Genomic DNA, 24,054 nt, shown 5'->3' with positions numbered 1-24,054 from the left:
CCCTAAGCTATTTGGGGCTCAAACCCCCCCTGTATGAGGCTCAAAACCTAGAGTGGCGAGGCCGATCTTGGGCTACTTGCGACTTGACTCCCACAAGGCACTTAGCCGCACTAGCCACATTTTTTGGCAATTTGCAGCTGGAACCTACAACTTGTGACCATTGGGTGTATTTGGGGCTCAAACTCCCTGAGCTTGTGCTATACTCCTTCCATAGCTGCAACCGTTGAAGTAAATCATGAAGCCTAACCACCTCTAATCACTGGTTACCTTGCATTCAACGGTTGTACTCCATGGATGTTAACATGCCCCCCTTCCTATTGCTAGGCCGTCCTCGGCCGCACTGGAGGAGGTGTGTTGAGAGGACTATATGGAGGACTACGTAGTGGTCCAGTTGGCATGGAGTTAGCCGAGTTAGGTATGAGTGGTACGTCCAAAAGTGAGTGGTGTGCATATCCTCGTACGTGCGAATGTGGTGGCCGTGGAGATTGCGGACATGGAGGTAGAGGCAAAGGTCTTGAAACTACGTAGGGCCGATGTCGAGGTTGAAGACAATTCGATTGTTCAGATTATGGAGGCGATCGTCAATGGGGTGACTGTGGGCGAGGAGGTCACGGAGGAGGCGATTGAAGTGGACCACTATTACAATGGTAGGATCAGGTACTGAGCTGTACATGTCGTTGAGAATGACTGGAGGCGAAAGCAAAATCCCTCCTAAGTCATTTCTTTAGGAAAGTTGTACTTTGGAAAATTGTACATCTTAGGCTCTTACTACTGGAGCTCTCGGAATTCTGCCCAAGTCTATCATCGTTCCATTGGCATCGTTCCATTGGCATGTACAAGGGGTGGATCCGACGATCGATGAGGGCACTGCGGTAGTACTGCCAAAACTACTCCATTTTGAGGAAGGAAATGCACCAGTGAAGTTGTAGACCGGTATCGGCATTGGTCTGTGGGACTGGAGCATCGAGGGCAAGGTGGTATCCTCCTCTTGTGCTTTTTGGATGGGTGTGTCGCTGGTCATCGAAAGACTAGGTGATGAATTGCGTGAGGGGGCACACCTCCAAGATTTCGTGGAGGTGGAGGTGGGAGCCTCCGAGTTGGCGCTTCCAATGGTGCATGAGTGCACTATCTGGCAATTCTTGGAACGACTACAAGTCGGGGCGCCACTATACATTTTCGGGTGGGGAGGAGGGAGGAGCTTGCGAAAACTCGTCATCTTCAATGGGCATGGGTTCCTCCTCTGCTCTGCCTGTGGGCATTGTATGTGAGTCATTTGTACAAAATTGGATGCCTTGAGCAGCGTGTTGAGAGCGTCTTCAGGGAGGTCGATTGGAGCCATAGATGAGATGGACAGGGAGGTCCTATGCTATGCAGTGGTGGTGTTAGAGGCATTGGAAGAATATTCGAGAAGATTGGTGTGAGGGAGGGGAGGCGAGGGAGGTTGGGTGGCTTGTTGGGTGGGATGGGCGGGATCCAAAGGAGGTGGTTGTGGGATTGCAAGAGGGGGGCGGTAGAATTAAATATTGAGATGGCTTCTTGGCCTTCCTCCTCGGCTGCTTCCCCGGGATATGCGACATGTATTGTTTCAAAATTGCTCACCAAGGACTCAAGTGAGTCTTGGAGAGCTTGTAGCACCCAGTTAAAGAGGATTATAATGCCAAGGGGATTGTAGGTGGTGGACTGGTAAGGTGTAAGATGCCCTTGAGATTGTATTGCGAAGACTCAGCTGTAGGTCTGCATCCAATTAATGTCAGTGTGCAAACTTTCAAGGGTGCAAACCCATGGGCTAAGTTCCTCGCTTTGCTAATTGCATCACATCATCATCCACTAGTGGACTCTGTGATGATGTGGCACTAGGCTTGGAAATTGAGCAAAATGGGATGCGCGGCGAGAGTTTGGAGGTCAGAGGGGCGAAGAAGAGAGAGGCTAGATGGTTGAAGATCTAATGAAAAGTAGGACATGGCGAGAATGGGACGACAATGATCGGGATTACAGCGAAGTAGCTGTGAGATCTGGGGGATAGTGCGTGGTGCGAGTGTATATGTGGCTAGTTGTGCAGAGACCTCCATGTATATTTAGAATTATTGTTGCTCATGGTCTTCCAACCTTGAGTCTTCTGGTGGGTGGCCAAGGGTACGCTATCGCTCGTTTTGCTCTTATAGGGACACTGTCAGTGCCCGTTCCTACATTGTCAAGAGATCCTGTAATGTTTGGATCTCATGTTCGTAGTTCTCCTGAGTCTTGACGTGCTGTGCCTTTGCCTGCGCCTTTTAATCTAATGATGTTCTTAGGCCGGACTCTACTTTGTCGGCCTGGTACATAAGCGTTTGGACCAGGGATTCACTGGAGGAGAGCTCATCCTAGAGCTTTGTGACTGCCAGCTCTAGCTCCTCAGTCTTTGTTCGGTACTCCTCTACTCTATCTAAGGCCGTTTGCCCTGTGGCTTGGGCGATGACCATCATGGTGTGGCTGTTGTGCACGGAGAGCTATCGTGCACAGAGATGCGCCTAGAGGAGGGTTGTTGAGAGTTGTGAGGCATGTTCCTGCCTCTGTTGGAAAATTATATGTGCCACCTGAGGGAGTTGTGCCATTGCTTTGAATAAATTCTACTCCATCTGGTTGGCATGAGAGAGTTGTTCGGCTGTCATGTGGCTATAGCCACTTGGTGCCCAATAGGGGGGTGCACTGCAAAATTCTAGAGCCTTTGTGAGGCTTGCCCATGGAGAGGAGGACGTGCCGGTGATGAAGGAAGCGGTCTCTCAAGGGTGGGTTGTTGTTGAGGCCGAGACCTGGGGTGCAACAAGGTTGTCAAAATAGCTTGGGCTCCTAGGATGGGGCCAACCATGACCGTTTCGTCACCTGGGAGGTCATCGACCAAGATGGACTCTTTGTACCCTTTTGCCCTTGTCCTAAGGATCCGCTCGCTAGAGGCATAGTTGACGGCTTAGGAATTCCTACATTTGTCGATCCTCGTATTGTGCGACCAACTAACTTTGGTCCGGTTGAATTATAGATCACTTGGTTAAATCCATCCCAAAATACATACTTCACAATTTCATGGCTAGTTGGTAAGACAAGCAATTCAAGAGATGTCTTGCTAGTTTCTCCCATGACACAATTATCTTTATGATAGACTTTGCTAAAAAATTATTCATTTTAAGAACGAAATGAGATACATAGTGCTGACTAATATAACAAGTAGATAACACTTTTAGTGCAATCATGTATAGTCATCCACTTAATTCTTCTATGATTGATACCAGTCTTCTCATTGACTCGCAGCCCCCTCGCAAGAGCTCAAGAAAGTGCAATGCATGTACCATTTCTACATCTTGCATGACAGGGAATTTGATGCCTTGTTCGTTCAACATGCTTTTTAACTACATTGGGAATGGTTAATCCTAGATCACTTAATTTGTACAACAATTGTGCTGGTTGCAATAAATACTAAAACTATTGCACTAGTTGCAGTTATGCTAATCTAGTAAATCTTAAACTTAGCGTGATTAAATAGTGCTGAAATGTGATCAAATAGTGCTAGAAAAGCACACAAAAAAGTGCTATCTAAAGTGTTTAAAAAGATTCCCAAAGTGTTCAAAAATTTATACAAAGTGGCATAAAAAGATCATAAATCCTATAATGCCATCACGCTGGTTGTAGTTAATTCTAAATCACTTAACTTATACAACAATTGTGTTGGTTGCATTTAATCCTAAAACCAATGCACTTGTTCCAGTTATGCTTATCTAACTCTTAAACTTAGCAGGGTTAAATAATGCTAAAAATTGGTCGAATAGGTGTTAAAAGTGTCAAAAAGTGCTCAAATAGTGATTAAAAATGGTACAAAAAGACCTTAAATCCCATAAAACCATCGCGCTTGTTGCCAATTAATCATGAATCAATTAACTTGTACAATCATTATACTAGTTGAAGTTAGTCATAAACCGCTATTTTGTAACCACTGTGATGGTTGCAAATGATATTAAAATAGCTTTATAAAGGAGACTTGTGTTCTCATTGCTAAACATGCAAGAACTCAAACATAATGGCTTCATTAAAAATTAAACATATACATTTCAAAAAGTGCTATAAAACCATCATAATGGCTCAGGCCTCTGGTCTTCTTCTTCCTTTCATAAGAGGGTTTGGTTCCCTTCATAAGGGGAATGCATATTTCCTTCATCAAAGAGAGCATTTCTTTTTGTGGCCATGTATGTGTAGTCGCTACTCTCTCTAGATGGATAGTTGTAGTAGGTAGGCATAGTTGGTCTCTCCATGACTTGAGAATTGGCATAAAATAAGGTCTGCAGATAGAGGTTTCATGCACAAACAACCCAAAGAAAACACATGCATAGAGTGGACACACTAGCTAGGCCATTGGATTACGTACTCATCTATAATATGCCCGCCGCCACAGATTGTGCACATATGATCCTATCACATTTGAAGCGAATATTCTTCTAGTTTACCTATTGCACTTGTCAATATCATGATCTCACATTGTATATGAGCAAGATGTTTCTTATCCCTTCCTATCTCATCATGACAATACCGATATGTTCTCCTTCAACTTCTCTACTTGGTTCTCACTACTAACAATGATAGCTCTATCTAACTCTTCTAGCTACAATCAAACCTCTTTAAATTCTTTCAAAATTTCACCGTAGGCCTCTTGCAAAATTTCACCGTAGGCCTCTTGCAAAACTTTCAAAACTTCACCATAGGCCTCTCACAAGACCACCAAAGTACTTTGGGTTTTAGAAAGGATCTTCACTACCTCATTAAATTTTCAAGAGCAATGGCATGTAGATCCAAAGTGGTATTGTAACCTAACTCACACGAAATTATGGTTATCTTAATATTGTCTTATTTTTCCAATAGTGCACATTCTCTTTCTCCGTCTATGCTCCACCTTGGCTGTTCTCTACCTGCTCTACATCCTTCCTTCTCTCTTCTTCTGGAGCTACGTACTTCTTGGATTTAAGTCTCCCTTGTTTCTCTTGCATCACTGCCTAAGTGTGTTACATTGTCCCTTTTTACCTAAGCTATAATATTGTTTGTCTCCATGTTCAATGGGTTCTACATCTTGTAGATCTTTTGGTGAAGAACTTCCTTTTCTACTCATTGAGCATCAAGTTGTTCTTTCTTTTTTGCTAGATTAGCTTCTATTCTCATGGATTCTAGTATCTTTAAGCTAATGATGTAGAGACTTGGCCAACCTCTCTACTTCTTTTCTTCTTTGCCTTTCCTGCTTGGACATTTGTTTAGCTTCTTTTTCTTGGGTCTCAGTGGCCTCAACTTGCTCTTATGCAGGCATAGCCTTTGCTTTTTCCTCCTCTACCATGACTTGTATTATATCTATGTTGGCCTTTGCGTCCTCTTTGAGAGTTGCACAGTTGATGTTGCATGGGTGACTTCCCTCTATAATTTCCTCATATGTTTCTTATATTAGAAAAGAGTATATTTAGGCAAGTATCCCTCAAGTGCAATCCAACTTTGGTAGTCTCATATGCCATTTAAGGATTTTCCATCCTTTACATTCCTATAATTTGTTTAGTACGGTCCTAGAGATCACCCTTGAGTAAGCTATTCAGTTGCTCTATGACTCCTTGAACCTACAAAAACTTCATGGTTTCTCTTGTGTTAGGAAAGAAATGCCTTCTCTCCTTCAAAAGAGCTTGAACATTTGTTGCTAATTTTTTAATACAAATTTTGTAATAATATAAACACGTTTCTCTTTTCTCATACTTTGTTGCCAAATTGTGAATCTGCTTGGACTGTTACAATAAATTTTTTGTGGAAGAGTATAAGATGACAAATTTTGAAGTCAAGAGTACATCATTTGGGCCATTATTGGGTTGCTAAGGGATTTCTAGTATACCCAGTCAATGCACATAATAGTCTAGTTTTTGACATATGAGTGTCTTTGTGCGATCGTAAGAATGCTCTAAAGTGCTGAAAAGTGCCCAAAAATGTGCACAAATATTGCTAAACAAGTACCCAAAAGTACATTCTAGACATAGTGTGGTTTGGATGCTAAGGGGCTTCTAATATACCCCTTGAACACAGTGATAGTCTACTAATTTGATATAGTCGATAGATCTATAAAAAGCGCTTGAATCCTAATGTATGGCTATTTATGTGCGATCATGAGCGATAATGTATGGCTATTTATGTGCAATCATGAGCCATAATGGTGGTTGGGATATTAAGGGATTTCAAATACACCCCTTTAATGCACATGATAGTGTAGTTTTTTATATAGAGATCTAGAAAGGTCTTAAATCCTAAAATATTAGTGTATTTTTTATCATGAGCATGCGCTAGAAGATCTCTAAATTTATGAGTGTCTCTGTAATCATGAGCCATCATGGTGGTTGGGATGCTAAGGGATTTCAAATATACCCCTTGAATGCACATGATAATGTAGTTTTTGAATATATAGCCAAGAGATCTAGAAAGCTCTTGAGCCTAAAATATTAGTGTATTAGTGGTCATGAACATGCACTAGAATAGCTTTAAATTTAAAAATCCCTATTGTTGTAAGTATATGAAAGCTCTAGAAAAAATAGTGATTGATTTACTTCTATTTGCACTAAAAGGGCTATGAAAAAAGCTAAAACAGCTCCCCAATTCTCCAAGAACTAGTGGGATAGGCAAGCATGACCACCACACTGGCTTTAAATCACCTAAAAAATCTATAGTATCTCTCTTGTTATACAATCATGGTGGTCATAGAGTTGCGATATAGTGAGGTGAAGGTCACCCCCATGATAACCCAGCATGGTTGTTATACACAAGGACCAGTGCGATGGTCCCACTATTCTACAAACTGCCACATGTGTCACACATTGATATTACTATCTAGTAAAGGCAACGAGTGTTGAGCTTTGCACGATATTTAGAATAACTATATGAGAGCTTGCATGTTGAGCTCAGCATGATATTTAGAATAACTATATGAGAGCTTGCGTGTTGAGCTCAACAGGGTGTTTAAAATGACTCCGTGCTCATGGAGTAAAGGTCTATGTTGAGCCTTGTATGGTGTTCAGAGCGATTACACTAGCAAGTTGTGATAGATTTCATCTCATCGTTACACTAATGTGGCAATCAATACATTGGTTAAAAACCCAAAATAGCTCCATGACTAGGTACAACCAATTTTACATCGTCCCACAACCAAATTGAATATCATTGTGTTGTGTGTGTGTTGAAAATTACATGGTTCTTTGTCTCAATTGCAACGTCAATGTTACTAGGTGTACATATTTCTTTGTTGTTCTTTATGTCAATGAGTCTCCTATGAAAATAAGAGGAAATATATTAGTAGTGAATGTGATTTTAAAATGGAATTCTACATATTCAATTGATGAATAGGATGTAATAAAACAATACAACGTCTGTGCTCAATAGATAACAGGATCTCGTATGCAAGAGAGAAAAGCAAATAGTATGGAGAATAAAAAATTTGATTACTGTAAAACTGATACAATAGATGGCGCTGCCTCCTAGCCATGCACTCCTGTGTGAGAAGCTTCGATGGCATGCTGGAAACAGTAGAGGACGAAGGCTGGATGCTAAGGAATCAGGGTTGCTGTAGCCAATGATGATAATGGGCTTCACGGGCTTGCTCTTATATTGCCACCAGTCGTAGTCGGTTAGACCCAATTGGGTGACCGACCTAGTCCACCCAAAACGGCCGACTGGAGGTCGGTCTCGAAATAGGCCACCGACCACACAATAGAACCGTGGCGTAGAATAGAGCAACCCACCTACGATCACCGTTCAACCCAGAGCCATCCGGGATTATCTGGGGCTCCAAACGGGCCCTGCAACCTGATAGTGGTCTGCCTCGGGAAATGCTCCATCTACCCTCAGTGCGGTCAGTCATGGGATGCCTTCCCGCACTTGCATCTAGCCTAGTTGGTGGTGTGCCAACTCTATCTGAAGTCGTCTAGCCATCAAGTCAGACATGGCCTCCATCTGGTGTCCAAACCAGGACCTACCGAATAACTGAGCTACTCAAATGCCTTCTCCTCATATGGGGGGCTTACAAGTAGAGTTAGCTAGTTCCCGCGTAGTTACACGAGAGTGGAGCATTGATATCTAACACCCCCCCTCAATGTCCACCTGCAAGTGAACTTACTTTTTCGGCCCAATGCCAAGTCGATGAAGATTCCTCTCCAGCAAGTCTCTTCCAAGAGCCTTCCTGAAGATGTCTGCAGCATTGATTCAGATAGTGATTTTCACGACACTTTGAGTACATTTCTTTTACCATGTCTACGACTAGCAACCTCAATCTAGAGGCATCTACTAAGCTAGACAACTCCAATTATGGCACATGGCAATACCGAATGGAGACCATTCTTGTACTTCAAGACAAATGGGATTATGTAGATGGATCTACACCTAGACCATTGGACGATCCAGCAAGTAGTAGCTCTACTCCACTTGTTGTCTGAGCACCAGCAGCGGGATCTACAACGGGATCTCCAGCTACACAAATATTTTTCGCACCTATAGCAGATCCTGCCATTGCCTGAGCACAGGCAAAAAGGGATAAGAAAGATAAGTACGCATATCATCTGATCAAGCAAAATGTGCAAGATGTCATGCTAGGATAGCTCAACACAGTCAAGACATCAAAAGAAGCATGGGATATGTTCGTAGATCTCTACGAGTCCAAGAACACTTCCAAGATTCTCACACTGAGAAACCAAATAAACAAGAGTTTCTGCAACAGCAGCAAAATCGATCATGCTTATGTACTCAGGATCAAAGACTACAACAATCAACTTGCACAACAGCAGGAGAGACTATGAATCTAGTAGAAATGGTTCAAGTCATCTTAAATGGACTAAGAGAGGGATACGAGAATCTAGTCAAAAGTATTGCCATCCAATGGCAAATTTTGACACTGGAAGAACTTCAGTCAGTCTTACTTGGTGAAGAACTCAGGATGCAAGCCATTCATGCATGCAAAGGCCATTCTAATGATCATGCATTCACAGCTTCAGACAAAAGCAGAGGCAGAGGCAGAGGAAGAGGTAGATCATTCCAAAGAAGTGGTCATCATCAGCAACAAAGTCACATTAGCAAAGTCAACATCAGCATCAGCATCATCCTCAAAAACATCAACATCAACAAAGAGGAAATCATTCCAATCAAGGAAGATTCTAAGGGACGAGGGAATGCATCCACCAACATGTCAAACATCTAGTGCAACTACTGTCATAAGTTTGGACACTATAAATGAGATTGCTGCCTCGGGGGGTGCACTATTAATAAAACCTATATATGACATGCATTCAAGGGGTATTTATAAAACCCCTTATCTATAAAATTTTCAGGGATAAAAATACCCCTTTTTCCATACAAACTTATGGTTTTTTTCCAAAAATCAATAAATAATCCCCTTATGTAAATACATTTCTATAAATTTACCTTAAATTTTGGAATTAAAAAGCCCCTCCATTTGAACTCATGTGGTATACTTACATATTTTTAGGTGAACCCCCCGAGATTGTTGCAAGAAGCAGTATGACCAAGGCAATCAATCTAGCAGTAATCAAGGGAATTTCCACCACGGAAGAGGAAATCATCTTGGTGGACATTCTAGTCACAGTCATTTTACAAATGAACATGGGAATATGCTTCTTACAAATGAGGAAATGCAGAAGGTTGATAGAATGTACCTAGACACTGATTGCAATTCAAAAGAGGATTTCAGCTATCAAGTCAACCAAGCATAACAGAATCCTTGGTACATCAATAGCGGTGCATCATCTCACATGACAAATCATCAGGAATGGTTCACAAAGTTGAAACTGTTGAGAGTTGTGGTGCCATGAGCACATAATTAGAGGCTAAGGTATGGTATAGGAAAGAATCAAAGTAGCCACCCTAGGATGTGGAGTACATGATGTGGAGATGTGGATTGAGGATATCCACAAGGAGAGATGTGGATGAGAGGATCCCACATGGTTTGACTATTCTAAAGGCTCTCTCTATATAAGAAGCCTATCATGTTGAGTACACACACATTGCAATAAATTGAGTGTTTGCTACCCTATGTCTCTCTTGTGGTGCTTTGATCCTTCTTGATCCCTCACTTTGTCATGGTATTAGAGCATGATTCTGCCTTTTGTTGAGGCGCCATCTTTGTGAGAGTGTGATAGTGATTGAGAGCTTCTCTAGTGTCCTTGTGAGAGTTCACTTCCATAGATTGTGTTGAAAAAAAAAAACTTCCATTTGTTTCAAAAATTTCCATCCATTTCCATTCATGAGAGAGCAAGAAATTTAGATTCATTATTCTATTGAGAGTTTGTGTGAAAGAGATTTCTGAGACACCTCTACTTTTCGAGAGAGAGTGAGAGAATCCTCATGTGGTTTCAGACTCACTGTGAAAGAGTTCTCATTGCTTTGATCTATGGAGGATCTCTAAGGTTCCTTAAGAGATATTGAGGGTTGAACGTACTTTTGGTTTGACAGGACTTGCAAGCAGCCTATAACTCCAAGACTAAGGCTAGCCCTCCATCTAAAGTCAGCTACCAACCACATAAGGCTTCATCGACTCAGTGCCTAGGCGACCTGCAACAGCAAGCGGACTTCAACAACCAGCTTTAGCTAGCAAAGCTCGACTCCATGCTAGAGACTCAGCTGAATGCGCTGCCTTCACTGCGACCTCTAAGGCTAGCCGACATGTCCTCGCCAAATGACCATCTCGACTGTCCATTGGGTCTCAGGCACCTACAAGCAAAAGGAGTACAACTAGTAGTCGACCCTTGCTTTAGCCATGACCTATAGTCTCGACCAAACACTGCCATCAACGACAAACTCAAGCAAGCGGTGCTCAACGCTAACCAGCTTGGCTATCTAGCCCTGACATCAACACTTGAGTTAAGCCACCAGACCTGCCTACGCCAAGCTTCACTAAGCTGCCATCAACCCAAAGCAAAGCTCCACCCTTGATGGGTGTCTACATGAAAGCAAGCTCTGCAACGACCTTCCATCCCTCAAGCAGACTCTGACAGCTAGTCCCCAGCATTTTCAGCTGACTCCTAAGCTTTAGATTTGCAAGCACCTGCTTCCAACCGCCCTTCAATGATTGTCATCGCCTCCATTCTCCACAAATCATCATCGCAGAGAAGCTTCTTTCTTCTCCAAGGCCTACCCTAAGCCACATGGAAATGCCACATGGCAGATAAGGCTAGTCAAGTCTGTGGTTAAGATGCACCATGGTTAGGTTTTGGTCAAAATAACTATGGTAAAGGTTCACCATGGTTAGGGTAAAACTAACTGTGGTTAAGTTAAACCATGGTTAAAGGCTTAAGGTTAGGTTAATGCCACATCATCATGCCAACTAAGCACATAGTAACCCTTGCTAAGCACAGTGCCACATTAGCAAAAGCCTTCTCTTCTTCACAGAAACTTCGACAAGGCATAACTTGCAATCTAGGAGGAATTTGCACATGCTCCAAAAAGGAAAAATAACCAATTTTGCGAGCTCTACACACTATCAAGTCAGATTTTTTCTATGCAATTAGACACTGCCAGATTTGAAAGTATATTCAACTGGTAAGACCTTACAATGGCTATACGTTCCCCAACTGTTGAGAAGTTCACTGGGGAAGGATTCCACACCTGGTCTACACAAATGAGGTATCTCCTGATGCATCAAAAGCTTTGGAAGATTATAAAAGAAGACATACCCATTGCAGAAAATGATGCCTAGAAGGAGAAAGACGAAGCAGCACTATCACTCATCGGTTTGCACTTGGGTATGCTCCAGTAGCAAAGATGGATTCCATACGGTAATTGATATCACTAGTGACACTCAGCAGATGGAATGTGTACCAGCTTGATGTCAAGAATGTGTTTCGCAATGGTTATCTAGACGAGGAAGTCTACATGCAACAACCAATAGATTATGTTGAACCAGGAAAGGAGAATCTAATTTGAAAGGAGAATCCAATTTGCCATCTCAAGAAAAGAATCTACGGCTTAAAGCAAGCACCTAGAAGTTAGTACAGTAGAATCGACAAGTATTTTGCTGATTTGGGATGCATGAAATTCAATTCAGATCATTCTCTCTACTACAAAGTTCAAGCGGAAGACATTACTATTGAACTTTTGTATGTAGATGATCTAATTGTGACCGGAAGCAAGGATAGCTTCATCAAAAAGCTAAAACAAGACCTATCTACATAGTTTGACATGAAAGATCTTGGACTTATGCACTACAATTGCAAGATTGCAGCCACTCCCATGGAATAGAGTTTGACAGATACTATAAGCAGCTCATCGAATCTCTTATATATCTATCACATGGCCAAATATTTATTATGCAGTAAGCTCACTTGCACAATTTATGGCAAATCCAAAATAGTCTCACTAGAATGCAGCCAAAAGAGTCTTGAGATACATCAGAGGTACAAGACAGTTTGGGATAGAATATAGAGGAAGTCATCCACGGTTGCATGGATACTGACTATGCCGAAGATCATGAGACCAGGAGATCCACACAAGGATATGCATTTTTTCTTGGTGAAGGTGCTATATCATGGTTTTCAAACAAACAGCCAATTGTTTCTTCGTCTTCGACTGAAGCAGAATATAGAGCACTCACTACAAGTGCATGTGAGGCTATATGGCTCAGAAGACTTTTGTCAAAAACATATTACTTTCATCAGTCAAAACCAACAATGTTTAATATACTGTGATAATCAATCAACTCAAGCATTGGCCAAAAATCCAGTATATCACTCCAGGACAAAGCACATTGATGTCAGAGAGAATTTTATCAGAGAAAAAGTGTTACTTGGTGACATCACACTACAGCATTGTGATAGCAAAGAGAATGTTGCAGACATCTTTACCGAGTGGTAGTCGGACCGGACAGTACACCAAGTTGACCTCTCCATCTATGATGAGCTCGCTTACAAAGTGATATTGAATCTCCAAATCCAAGTGAGAAACAGTAACCCGTCATTGATCTCCTACTGCCCATGTCTCCTGCCCAATCCGCGAGTCACAGAATCCGGTCAAGATGTTGCCCTTGGTATAGGTGATGCCATAATCAAGTGTGCCTTTGATGTATTTCAGCACCCGCATCCCTGCCCTCCAATGGTTCTCTTGGGGCTTATTGGAAAACCTGCTTAGTACACCATTCGCAAAACTGATGTTCGGCCACGTGTTGCACAAGTAAATCAAACTGCCCACAAGCCTTCTGTACTTTGCTTCGTCCACCAGTGGTGATGAATCCTCGTTTGAGAGCTTCACGTCAACCTCCATAGGGGTGCCAATTGTCTTGCACTCAACCATGCCAAATGCCTTCAATATCTCTCTAGCATACTTCAGCTGTGAAATGAAGATATGTTTTGGCTCTTGCCAAACTTCAATCCCCAAATAGAAATGCATCAGTCCACCAAGGTCTATCATTTCAAACTCTCTTCCTAGCAAATGCTTTGTTTGCGAGATCTTCTCTTCATGATTCCCTGTTATGACAAGGTTGTCCACATAAAGGACCACGATCATACACCTGCCTCCTTCTCTATAGATATACAAATTTGCATCAGATGGGCTCCTCTTGAACCTGTTTTGCAGAAAGTAGGCATCAATCCACTGGTACCACACTCGTGGGGCCTGTTTTAGCTCGTAAAGTGCCTTCTTCAGGTTACAGACTTTACCTTCTAAACCGGGGATCACAAATCGTGGTGGTTGTTCCACGTATACCTCCTCCTTGAGATCTCCATTCAGAAAGGCGGATTTTACATCCATCTGAAACACGGGTCAACTTTCCTGTGCTGCTAAGGCCAAAACACTATGGATTGTGGTTAGTCGAGCTGTGGGAGCAAAAGTATCCTGATAATCAAAACCATGTACCTGTGCGAATCCTTTTGCCACGAGCCAAGCCTTGTACTTATCCAACATGCCGTCGGACTTGTACTTGGTCTTGTACACCCACTTGGTGCCAATTACCTTGCGTTTTGGTGGTCGATCCACAAGGTCCCACATGTTGCTCTTCATTATGGAGCCATACTCCGACTGCATAGCCTCCATCCACCTATCATCACCCTGTGCCTCTTCAAGACACTTGGGTTCTTTAGCATGGATCACCTCTATCATCAAAGCGTAGTTGACCAAGTGTTCCTGCGCCCTTCTTTGCTCCTCTAATCTTTTGGACCGGCAGTGTTCGGATGGTTCCTCCTCAATGGCTAGAGGTTCTCTGCCGTCCAAAAGCTGCTTTACCCACTTCAGGAATGGCCGTTGCCGTTGTGGTTCTGCAGGCTCTTCTTCCTCTTCTTTATCTTGAATCCTCCCAAGCACCGTTGGGGGAGTTCGGTCTGTTGTTGGTGGTTGTACTGGATGGATATTCTAGTCCTGGTTGTCTGGGAAGGAAGCATCCTCCTCCAATTGATGCGGCTGTTCTGAGAAGACTACATCGCGACTTACTATTACCTTCTTGGTAACAGGATTATAGAGACGGTAACCCTTCGCCTCTTCACTGTAGCCCAAGAAAATACACTTCTGGCTCTTTGGTTCCCATTTGGTCCTGTTAGCATCAGGGACATGCACAAAACAGTCACATCCAAAAACTCTGAAATGTGCAGCTCAAGGTTTCTTACCAGAAAAGGCCTGTAGTGGAGTCATCCCGTTCACAGCCTTCATGTAGCTATGATTCAGAATGTAAACTGCCGTGTTACATGCTTTAGCCCAGAAAGTCTTTGGCAAATCTTTCCGTTCATCATACTCCTGCCCATTTCGTAGATGATGTGCATCTTGCACTCTGCTACTCCATTTTGTTGTGATATATGTGGCGGGGTTTCTGCCTCTTGATCCCGTGACTTTTGTAGTAACTTTCGAATTCACTTAATGTGAACTCTCCACCTCTGTCTGATCTCAACTTCTTCACCTTCCTCCCCGTTTCTTTCTTGACCATTACATGCCATTCTTTGAACTTACTAAAAGCCTCATCTTTAGTCTTCAGGAAGTATATCCATATCCTTCTACTGTAGTCGTCGATCAGCGTCATGAAGTAGTAGGAACCACCCAAAGCTTTCGTCTCCATCTTTCCGCAGAGGTCCGTGTGAACGAGCTCTAGAGGAGCGTTTGCCCTACTGGCCTCTTTAGGAAAGGGCTGCCGATGCTACTTGCCCATCATGCAAGCTTCACATACGTTGGGCAAATCTGTAATTTCTGGTAGGTCTGCAATCATTCCACTTTTATGCATCTCCTTTAAAGAACTAAGGTTTAGATGACCAAACCTCTCTACCATGTAAGAAAACAATACAATGTCTGCGCTCAATAGATAACAGGATCTCGTATGCAAGAGAGAAAAGCAGATAGTATGGAGAATCAAAATTTTGATTACTGTAAAACTGATACAATAGATGCACTGCCTCCCAGCCATCCGCTCCTATGTGAGAAGCTTCAATGGCATGCTAGAAACAGTAGAGGACGGAGGCTGGATGCTAAGGAATCAGGGTTGTTGTAGCCAGTGATGATAATGGGCTTCACGGGCTTGCTCTTATATAGCCATCAGTCGTAGTCGGTTAGACCCAATTACGTGATCGACCCAGTCCGCCCAAAACGGCCAACTAGAGGTCGGAATAGGCCACCGACCACACGATAGAACCGTGGTGCAGAATAGAGCAACCCTCCTATGGTCACCGTTCGACCCAGAGCCATCCGGGATCATCTAGGGCTCCAAACGGGTCCCGCAACCCGAGAGTGGGCTGCCCCAGGAAATGCTCCATCTACCCTCAATGCAGTCAGTCATGGGATGCCTTCCCGCACTTGCATGTAGCCTAGTTGGTAGTGTGCCAACTCTATCTGAAGCCGTCCAACCATCAGGTCACACATAGCCCCCATCTGGTGTCCAAACCAGGACCTACCGGATAACCGAGCTACTCAAATGCCTTCTCCTCATATGGGGGGCTTACAAGTAGAGTTAGCTTGTTCCCGCATAGTTACATGAGAGTGGAGCATTGATATCTAACATAGGAATTTCTTTCCATTTCAAGCACCATATTAGAAATTTGGGAAAACCTTGATAATTTGGGAAATTTTTAGGGGTTGCAATTATGTTGCATTTAGTGTTTTAAATTGATTTCCCCCTTAGATTTGGCCATGCACCCAAATGTCACAAATATGCATGGTCTACACCGTATGTTTGCATGGTTTGCATCAGTAATTTAAATTGATCATATGCTTAGGTTTTGATCTACAAGTTGTTGTTCCTTCTAAAAAAGGGTGGCGTTGAGAAGTTGCAACAACTAAAGACCTTGTCTTTTTGACCTGTAAAATAGGGAAACAATGCTTTTATGGTTTGGTTGCAACTATGTTTGTAAGATTCATCTTGATTGAAAAATGATAACCCAACACTAGCCCCTGATCTTTGGGAATTTTAGAGGTGTTGCAACTATGTTACATTGATTCTACTCAATTGATTTTTCCCCTAGATTTGACCATTCATCCAAAACTCACAAATGTGCATGGTTTACATTAGGAATAAAAAAATGATCCTATGTTTAGCTTACAACAAAGAAGTTATTTTCCATCCTCCCAAAAAGGTGGTGCTAAGAAACACCATTTGTGTAGTTTAATTACAACAACATTTGGAAGATTCATGCGGCAAAATGGTTGTAGTGGCTTCCAAAAGTGATTTTCAAACATTTCTTCGACTGGATGTGGTGACCATGAAGATTTTGGATACATACATATAAGCGCATCACCTGAGGGAATAAGGTGTTGAGAAACCATCTCAACATCATGTGTTAGATATTGTTCTTAGCCCTAACACACAGAGTGCTATAAAGGAAAGGGTTAGATGCCCTAACCCTAACCCTAACCCTAACCCTAAAAGGGATTATATATATTTTACATTTTCAACTAAATCTGATGTAGTCCTTTGTGGTGTGCTCTCTAGCTATACCCTTTCTTCTCATCTCCACTCTTCTCCTCTCCCCTCTTCATATTTTGTCATGGTATCAGAGCTCCCTTTCCTTTCGCTGAGGCATCACGATCATTGTCAGAGAGTGTGATAGATCGAGAGTGATTGAGAGATTGAGCTTCCATCCTTTCATTCCATTGATGAAAGAAAATTTCCGTTCATTCTAATAAAATCTCCGCTGCAAGAGTGAGAGTATTCAATCTTCTTCACTGAGAGAGAGACAAAGTATTCATTCTTCTTGTGTGAGAGAGAGGTATTCTTCTTTAGATAAATTTGAGAGAAAGATAGGTTTCAATATTGAGAGAGACTAACAGTTTAGAAAGAGAGGTCTCTACCTTGTGTGAGAGAAAACCATCTTTTCGATTGAGAGAGATAGAGGTATTAGAGATAACCACATGCACTAGAAGGAGAGGTGAACAGTTTGATAGCAATTGCTCTTGGGCTTGGTAATGCATACAATTGTTGTCTCATATAGATTCCTTTGTAATTACAGACATGCATTCAATAAACAAACATGCAAAGAATGTGTGAAAGTACAAGAAAGATTATGCAAAATCCCTAGTCTCACATAGCTACTCTATTGTCATTCACTTGCTGGAGATTGGTGACAAGAATGAATGGGACAATGAGTGGAAGAGAAGATTGTCAAAGCATGCACTTGAGAAAAAGGATAAGTGTGTGTTGGCATATTAGCAGCAAGCAAGATGGAGGATAGAGTGAGGTTGTGTGATTGGAAGAGTGTGGAAGAGTGTGATGTGGAGAGGGTGCATCATGGAGTTTGAGGACGTGAAGCACTAATTCAAGTCATTAAGAAACATTCTAAGCATTATGACAAGCTCATTTGTTTTAAAAAATTAGAGCATTAGTTCACATCTTTGAGAAACATTCTAAGCAATATGATAAGCTCATTTTGTTGACCTTTGAATCACATAGAGGTCTTGTTGGGAAACATCACCAAATCCGGAGAAACTTTATCAAAGTTAGGGTAGATTAGCTATTAAGGTGACCTTGACCCTTTGTCTTGTGATTTGCAACCCAAATTAAATATTTAGATAGCTTGTAATCCAATGAACTTCTTGAGATAGCTTTATGACTACTCAACAATTGCCTTTATGATGATACAATTACCTCTCATAATATCGATAGCCTATCAACATTCTCTTCTACACACTGTTATTGTTACTACTTCCACGTTAAACTAATGAGACATAGAAATATTTCATCATCAAAGGAGAGACCTAAGTTGCTTATTGCAAGCCAAAACAATCACACCAAAGCAATTGAAAAGGAAATCAAGTTTGTCAAACCTCCTAAGGCATATAAAATTCACACAACTTTGACAAATCATATTCTCTTTGAGCACTTCCTTATCCTCCCACGAATTTAGATCAGGAGTAGAATGACACACCACATAGATCCATAGCTTTTGTTTCCATTTGGATGGTACAATCACACCAATGAAATTCAAAGATTGATCCAGTATAATCAAAGAGTGCATTGTAATTTCATCAAAGAATTCAAATTGAATAGTGGCCAAAGAGATGAACAAAAGGGGAATTTAAATTATGCATGGATTGAATTGATGATTCATAGCTTCAAACTTACTTTTAACATGTAGAAGAGTAAATGGGTTGTCATATCTTTTGGCCATTAGGAAAATGAGATGTTGCTCAAGAAAGCAATATGCTACATATCCCACCTCAAACAAATATCAATAGATGCGAAAAAATCAAGCAATGCAAATAAAACCTAAAAAAGGTCAACAAGTCAATGTAATTAAACCACCCCAATGTATCTAAACTAATTAATGTAATTTAGGGTTTTTTTCAAGTTGGGGAAAAGTGTGGGTTCAATAGATACAAGAGCTTCTTGGTGGATGTGATTAACTTGCCACCATCAGGCCAACAAAGAAAAGTTGCCTCCAATATAGTATGCAATTCTTAGAGTGTGGACTTTGGACTTGAAAGAATTCACTTTTTGGCCCATTCAAGGGGTTCAATTTAACTGCCTGCCTAGGTTATGTTTCATTGGGATAAGAGAATGGACAGATGCATAGAGGTTTGGAGCTTGTTTGGAGGGTCAACCTTGGAATGGATGGGTAACAATTGAACGAAGGCATGGCCATATGTAGAAGTGTACAAAGGGTGTCACCATTCCTCCACTCATGAATGGAGGGCTCCAAACTGGCCTTTTGTTTTCTTCAAACCCCCTCCGTTGCACCTTCTAGCCTCCAACAACCAATCACACTCATCTTTGGATGGATTCAAGTTCAACGGAGGCCTTGATCAATGAAGCTTTGTGACCACTTGCGTCATTTTTCCATTTTCCTATTGACTGGTGGCATGCATATGTTCATTAGGGAGTAGCCTTCAATTTTGGGTTGCATTCCGAATTGGGGCTTTAAGTAGATATGCTTACACTCTCATGGGAGGCTTACATGCACACATATAATGATGAAAGACAAATGATGATAGGGGTATCCTGATAGGGAAAAGACAAATGATGATAGGGAAAAGACAAAAAAACAAGATGTTCATGAGGAGAAACAAGATGTAAAAGTGTTAGGGCAGGAGGGCCATAGTATGCCATGATCTATTCGTAAGATCATAGGCCAACGGATGCAGGAAAGGAGCTCCCTTAATCTATCCAATGGAGGGCAAACAATTGAACAATAGGTCATAGGGTTGTTTAAATGAGATCTAGAAGGAATGCCGATGCGATTGTTTACATGCAATCTAGAAAGAATGCCAATGTCGTAGTTGAATAATGGTGATAACGTTTGTTGCAACTAACATTGAAAGGATGGAGAGCTCAAATCATGCCTTGCATTCCCTCCTACTCACCATGATCAGCCCACAAATGAGGCAATGCTCATTCCATTCACACATGCAAAGTTGCCGATTCCATCCCCGACTAATAGCCACCACAAAACATGAGGTGATGGTGCTGATTATTACAAGTGAAGTGTTTTGAGCATGTGGTCATTTGCACTAAGCATTAATTGGAGGTGTAATCTAGAATTAATGCTAATTTCCTTGTTGAACAGTGGTGATAACAGTCGTCGCTGTAGCTGATAGTTGAACAATGGTGATAACATTTGTTGCAGCTGATATTTGGCAATGATACATAAACGATGGTGATAACATTTGTTGATAGCTAAGGATGGGAGGGCTCAAAACCCTCCTATTCACTATGGATCAGCCATGCAGGAGCCACATATCATTTTGATCACACATGCAAGTTGCTGATTCCATCCCAGATTGACATCCACCAAACATGAGGTGACTGGTGCCGGTTACTAGTGAAGCGTTTTGAACATGTGGCCATTTGCACCAAACGAAGCTTGCATTCTTGGTTGGAGGTACCTCTTCACTACATCAAGGTCCTACCTCCATGGGAGAGCTAGCCACATGGAGGTGCTCTTATAAATAGGGAGGATTGAGAAATGTTTGCACATCCTTCGATTGTTGTAGCCTTTGGGCACTATTGGCTTCATAGAGTGTGGACATTGTTTGATGAGCTGTAGACATTGTTTATTGAGCTAGCAACGGCTTCTTGGTTCAATGGCCCACTTATTTAGACATTCGCACCTCGGGAGACTGCCCCTCAATTTCTCTAATGGACAACAAAAACTTTTGAATGGCCTATTAAAGGCTGCCATGTGAAGTATGCCCCTATGTTGGAGCCATGGACCGATGTTTGTCAATCATCCCATAGGCTAGGTTCAAACCATTTGTTGGCCATCCTCCTAAAGGGGTTGCCATCCTAGTTGGCCCAATAGGAGGGACAGGCTCGAACACTGACACAAAATATTTGCATCTAGTCCATGAAGGCAGCCCATTACATGCAAAGTCTACTAACCGCTACATGATTGGCCCATTCCCTCTCCTGCAATCGCTAGACCAATCACACATTGGTGACATAAATCAACAGTTTGATGAATGTTAGGCGGTGTAAACCACAAAACACGCCGATCATCTTTCGATTCTATTTCCTCCTCCATAGGCAAAATGTTAGGGGAGGGTTGTGGGTTCCTGGAGGAACATTGAAGGCACTACTGAGAGCGAGGTGGCAAAGGCAGATTGCTTGGAAGAGAAATCGTGGACAGATGCTCAAATTTTGCAACCTGGAGAATGGAGGTGCCGATTCGAGGGCACTCCATGGCTGCTTCGAAGTAAGTGGCCCCCGGGTGTGGGGGGCATAAAGGGAAGAATTCGAAAATGGGGAAGCAACAACAACAACAACAACAACAAAAACAAAAAGGTCTCTTTTGTGTGAGCTTTTAGTGTTGCAAAATCTATGGCGGCCTCCCTCCTCTCATTTGCCTCTGCTTCTGCTTCTACCAAAGCCATAGCCACACCCATACCCACTTCCCTCTCCTTCCACCGCATTCATCTTAGTTTCTCCTCTCTCCTCCACCCCCCTCCCTCGTACACTCCTTTGAGAATCGCCTCCATGGCAGACCAGCAGCCTTACACCTCTATCGCCTCTCCTCAACCAGCTTCCCCCCCTGCCTCTCCTTCCTCAGGCATCATCTTTTCCCTATCTCCTCGTTTCGCACTGTTTCTGATTACTTTCTTCACAACCCAGTTCACTCTCCTTTTTTTCTTTTTTTTTGGATTCCTTGCTTCACAACCCAGTTCACTCTCCATTTTTGTGTGTGCACAATGCAGGATCCACGCGAGCGCTTCTTTCCTTGTCGAACAAAAGAGATTTGGAGTTCTTGGGACGAAGTCTTGTTGATCTTGGGTAAGCTTTGTCACTCGTGCAACGAACCCATTCGTTGGTAGTGGATAAGCCTTTGACGACTCATTTTCGCTTGCACTATTTTACGTGCAGATATGAAATCGTCTCTACTGGTGGCACCGCCACGACTTTGGAAAATGTCGGAGTTCCTGTTACGAAGGTCGATGAGCTCACCGCGTTTCCAGAGATGGCAAGTAAATTTACGTTCCCTCAGTTCTAAAAACTGAAATGTAAATGGATATTTACCTTTTGGGAGGTAAGGACGTAAAAAATGAATCCGTTTTCCTTACGTGTTACTGATACCATTTTGGAAGGCTTGAACAATACGGTATGCATAGGACAAATGGAGGGAGATGGGATTTGTTATGGAAATGGCATTGAATCTCTTTTATCTTGCATACGTCAATCATTGTTTACTTACCTTCTGAGACGGATCCTGTTGTTTTGCTTCGATGGCTGCATTCTTGTGACTTTCTGTTCTGCAATTTTGTTGGTACAGGAATTAATCTTGTTTACACAGGGCTTATAAGGTGTGTATGTTAACATGGTCAGCTTGATGGTCGTGTTAAAACCTTGCATCCTGCAATACATGGAGGCATTCTTGCAAAGAGAGATTTGGACACTCATATGGAAGCCTTAAGGAAATGGCATATAGGTGAGTTTGTGTACCTGATTAGTCTTTAAAGCAAGAAATGCCTTTTTTCTTTTAATGCATGTATAATTTGGTTTGAAAGCCTCTATCATCAGCTCCTGTTTCTTATTTACATTGTCACATTAATTGAAACTATGATAATGCAAGTTTTAAAAATGAACTGCTTGCATTTAAAAATCAGCGGCTAATGTACCATGATGTCTTGAAGAGTCTGTTGGGTTTATCTGGGTCACCTCTAGACCTGTGAGCCCCCAAATGAGGAGGATATGGGGGAGGTGTACTGCAGCATATGGGAGATGCCACGTGGGCCTCTAACGAAATGGTGCTCCACGGGGCCAAATCTGAGGGAATGTGCAGGGCTGCCACATGGGCCGCCTGAAAGCTTCCATGTGGGCAGCATTGATAGCAAGGAAAGCAGAAGACTGCGACAGTGGCAGCAGAGCCTGGAGCAGAGGAGACCTTGCAAGGACAGCCAAGCTGGACTGTCAGGCCAAGTCAGAAGGCTGCAGACAGACCTGAAGACCTGCGCAGCAAATAGGACCAATTGGAGCTGAAAGAAAAGTCAGAACAGGCTGGAAACCTGCAGCAGAAAGGTGCCAGGTGCAGAGCTAGCGAGTGTCAGCAAGGCGCAACATTTGGGCAGACTGCAGCACTAGGTCAGGCCAGTCTGTAGATTGGTCAGCATGTTTCAGCAGCTTCCAAGCCCTATATCAGGGACCTCAGGGGGGCATTGCTTATTTACTGCTCAGGGTTCTAGGTGCCTCAAATTGGGCTGCCTACACAGTAGCAGGGAGGTCCCAAACACCCACATAAGGTCTTCACACAAGGCTGCCTACACAGCAGCAAGAAGGACAGGGAACAAGGTAGGCTTGTGCCTTGCCATTGGCTGCAAACAGAAGCAACAAGGACGTCAAGGATCACGGAGCAAACGTCTCACCATTGGCTGTCCACCGGAGCGGCAAGGGGAAGTGTTTACAGGGCATCACTACTCAGCCCATTGAAGCTCTAGGAGAGTACGCAGGCTGCGAGTGTTTTGGAGGTAGAAGAGCAGTTTTGTAGTAAAACAACCGACCAACCAGGTCAGTCAACCGGTCAGCCTGGTTTGTCAACTGGCTGTTCAGGTTGGCCATTTCAGGCCCTATTAAGGGGCACTCAGCCCCATTTGCTCATATAGTGCCCTGGTCTTCTGCCCTACTGTTCCAGCCTGCCTCCATGCCCAAAACCAGCGTCTCATTGCAGCTAATGAGCTCCCTAGCCTCGCCACTTTGGAGCGGATCAGTTCACAGCAGAAAGGTGCCGTGGACAGCAGTGTTTTGGGGCAGGTCCAGAGCTGTTTCAGCAGTTCTATCTCTCAGATTTCTCATCACATTCTCCTCTCAGCACATTCTCTCTCATCATATTCTCCCTCAGTTCTTGTTAGAAAAGACCCAACAGAGGGTACGCACAGCGGAAGACTGATAGTAATGCCCAGGAGCTCACACAATGTGGTGCGGGGTGTGGAATCACAAACTTTCTAACTTATGTGCATAAAATAGATGTGCAGACTCATCAATAGAGAATGAACCAGCCAGATAGAGAAACCACCAAAATAATATATTTCCGTCCAAAGCTATGGACACAATACAAAAGAGAGAGATCCAGAGTCCCACCAATGGTGTGGTCCTCTGATCTTACCACAAGGTACTTCTCCTATCTGCTGGCT

At 42.8% G+C, this 24,054-nt stretch overlaps 1 protein-coding gene across 2 annotated transcripts in view; it reads left to right on the top strand.

Annotated features, from left to right (window-relative positions):
• Positions 1–21,189: 21,189 nt before the first annotated feature.
• Positions 21,190–24,054, top strand: part of LOC147896111 (AICARFT/IMPCHase bienzyme family protein) — a 46,583-nt gene continuing 43,718 nt past the window's right edge. For both annotated transcript variants that reach the window (XM_087382385.1, XM_087382386.1), the window contains exons 1-4: positions 21,190–21,482; positions 21,628–21,703; positions 21,794–21,890; positions 22,253–22,355. In XM_087382385.1, the coding sequence (XP_087238511.1) occupies positions 21,254–21,482; positions 21,628–21,703; positions 21,794–21,890; positions 22,253–22,355 (505 nt within the window). In that variant the 5' untranslated portion in view covers positions 21,190–21,253. The remainder of the gene's footprint in view (positions 21,483–21,627; positions 21,704–21,793; positions 21,891–22,252; positions 22,356–24,054) is intronic.

The sequence above is a fragment of the Dipteris shenzhenensis genome, chromosome 12, assembly GCF_047967505.1.
Source record: "Dipteris shenzhenensis isolate YYH24624 ecotype China chromosome 12, Dip_SZ_1.0, whole genome shotgun sequence".
NCBI lineage: Eukaryota > Viridiplantae > Streptophyta > Polypodiopsida > Gleicheniales > Dipteridaceae > Dipteris > Dipteris shenzhenensis.
The sequence above is the reverse complement of the archived record's forward strand: the minus strand, read 5'-3'. Positions and strand labels throughout refer to the sequence as shown.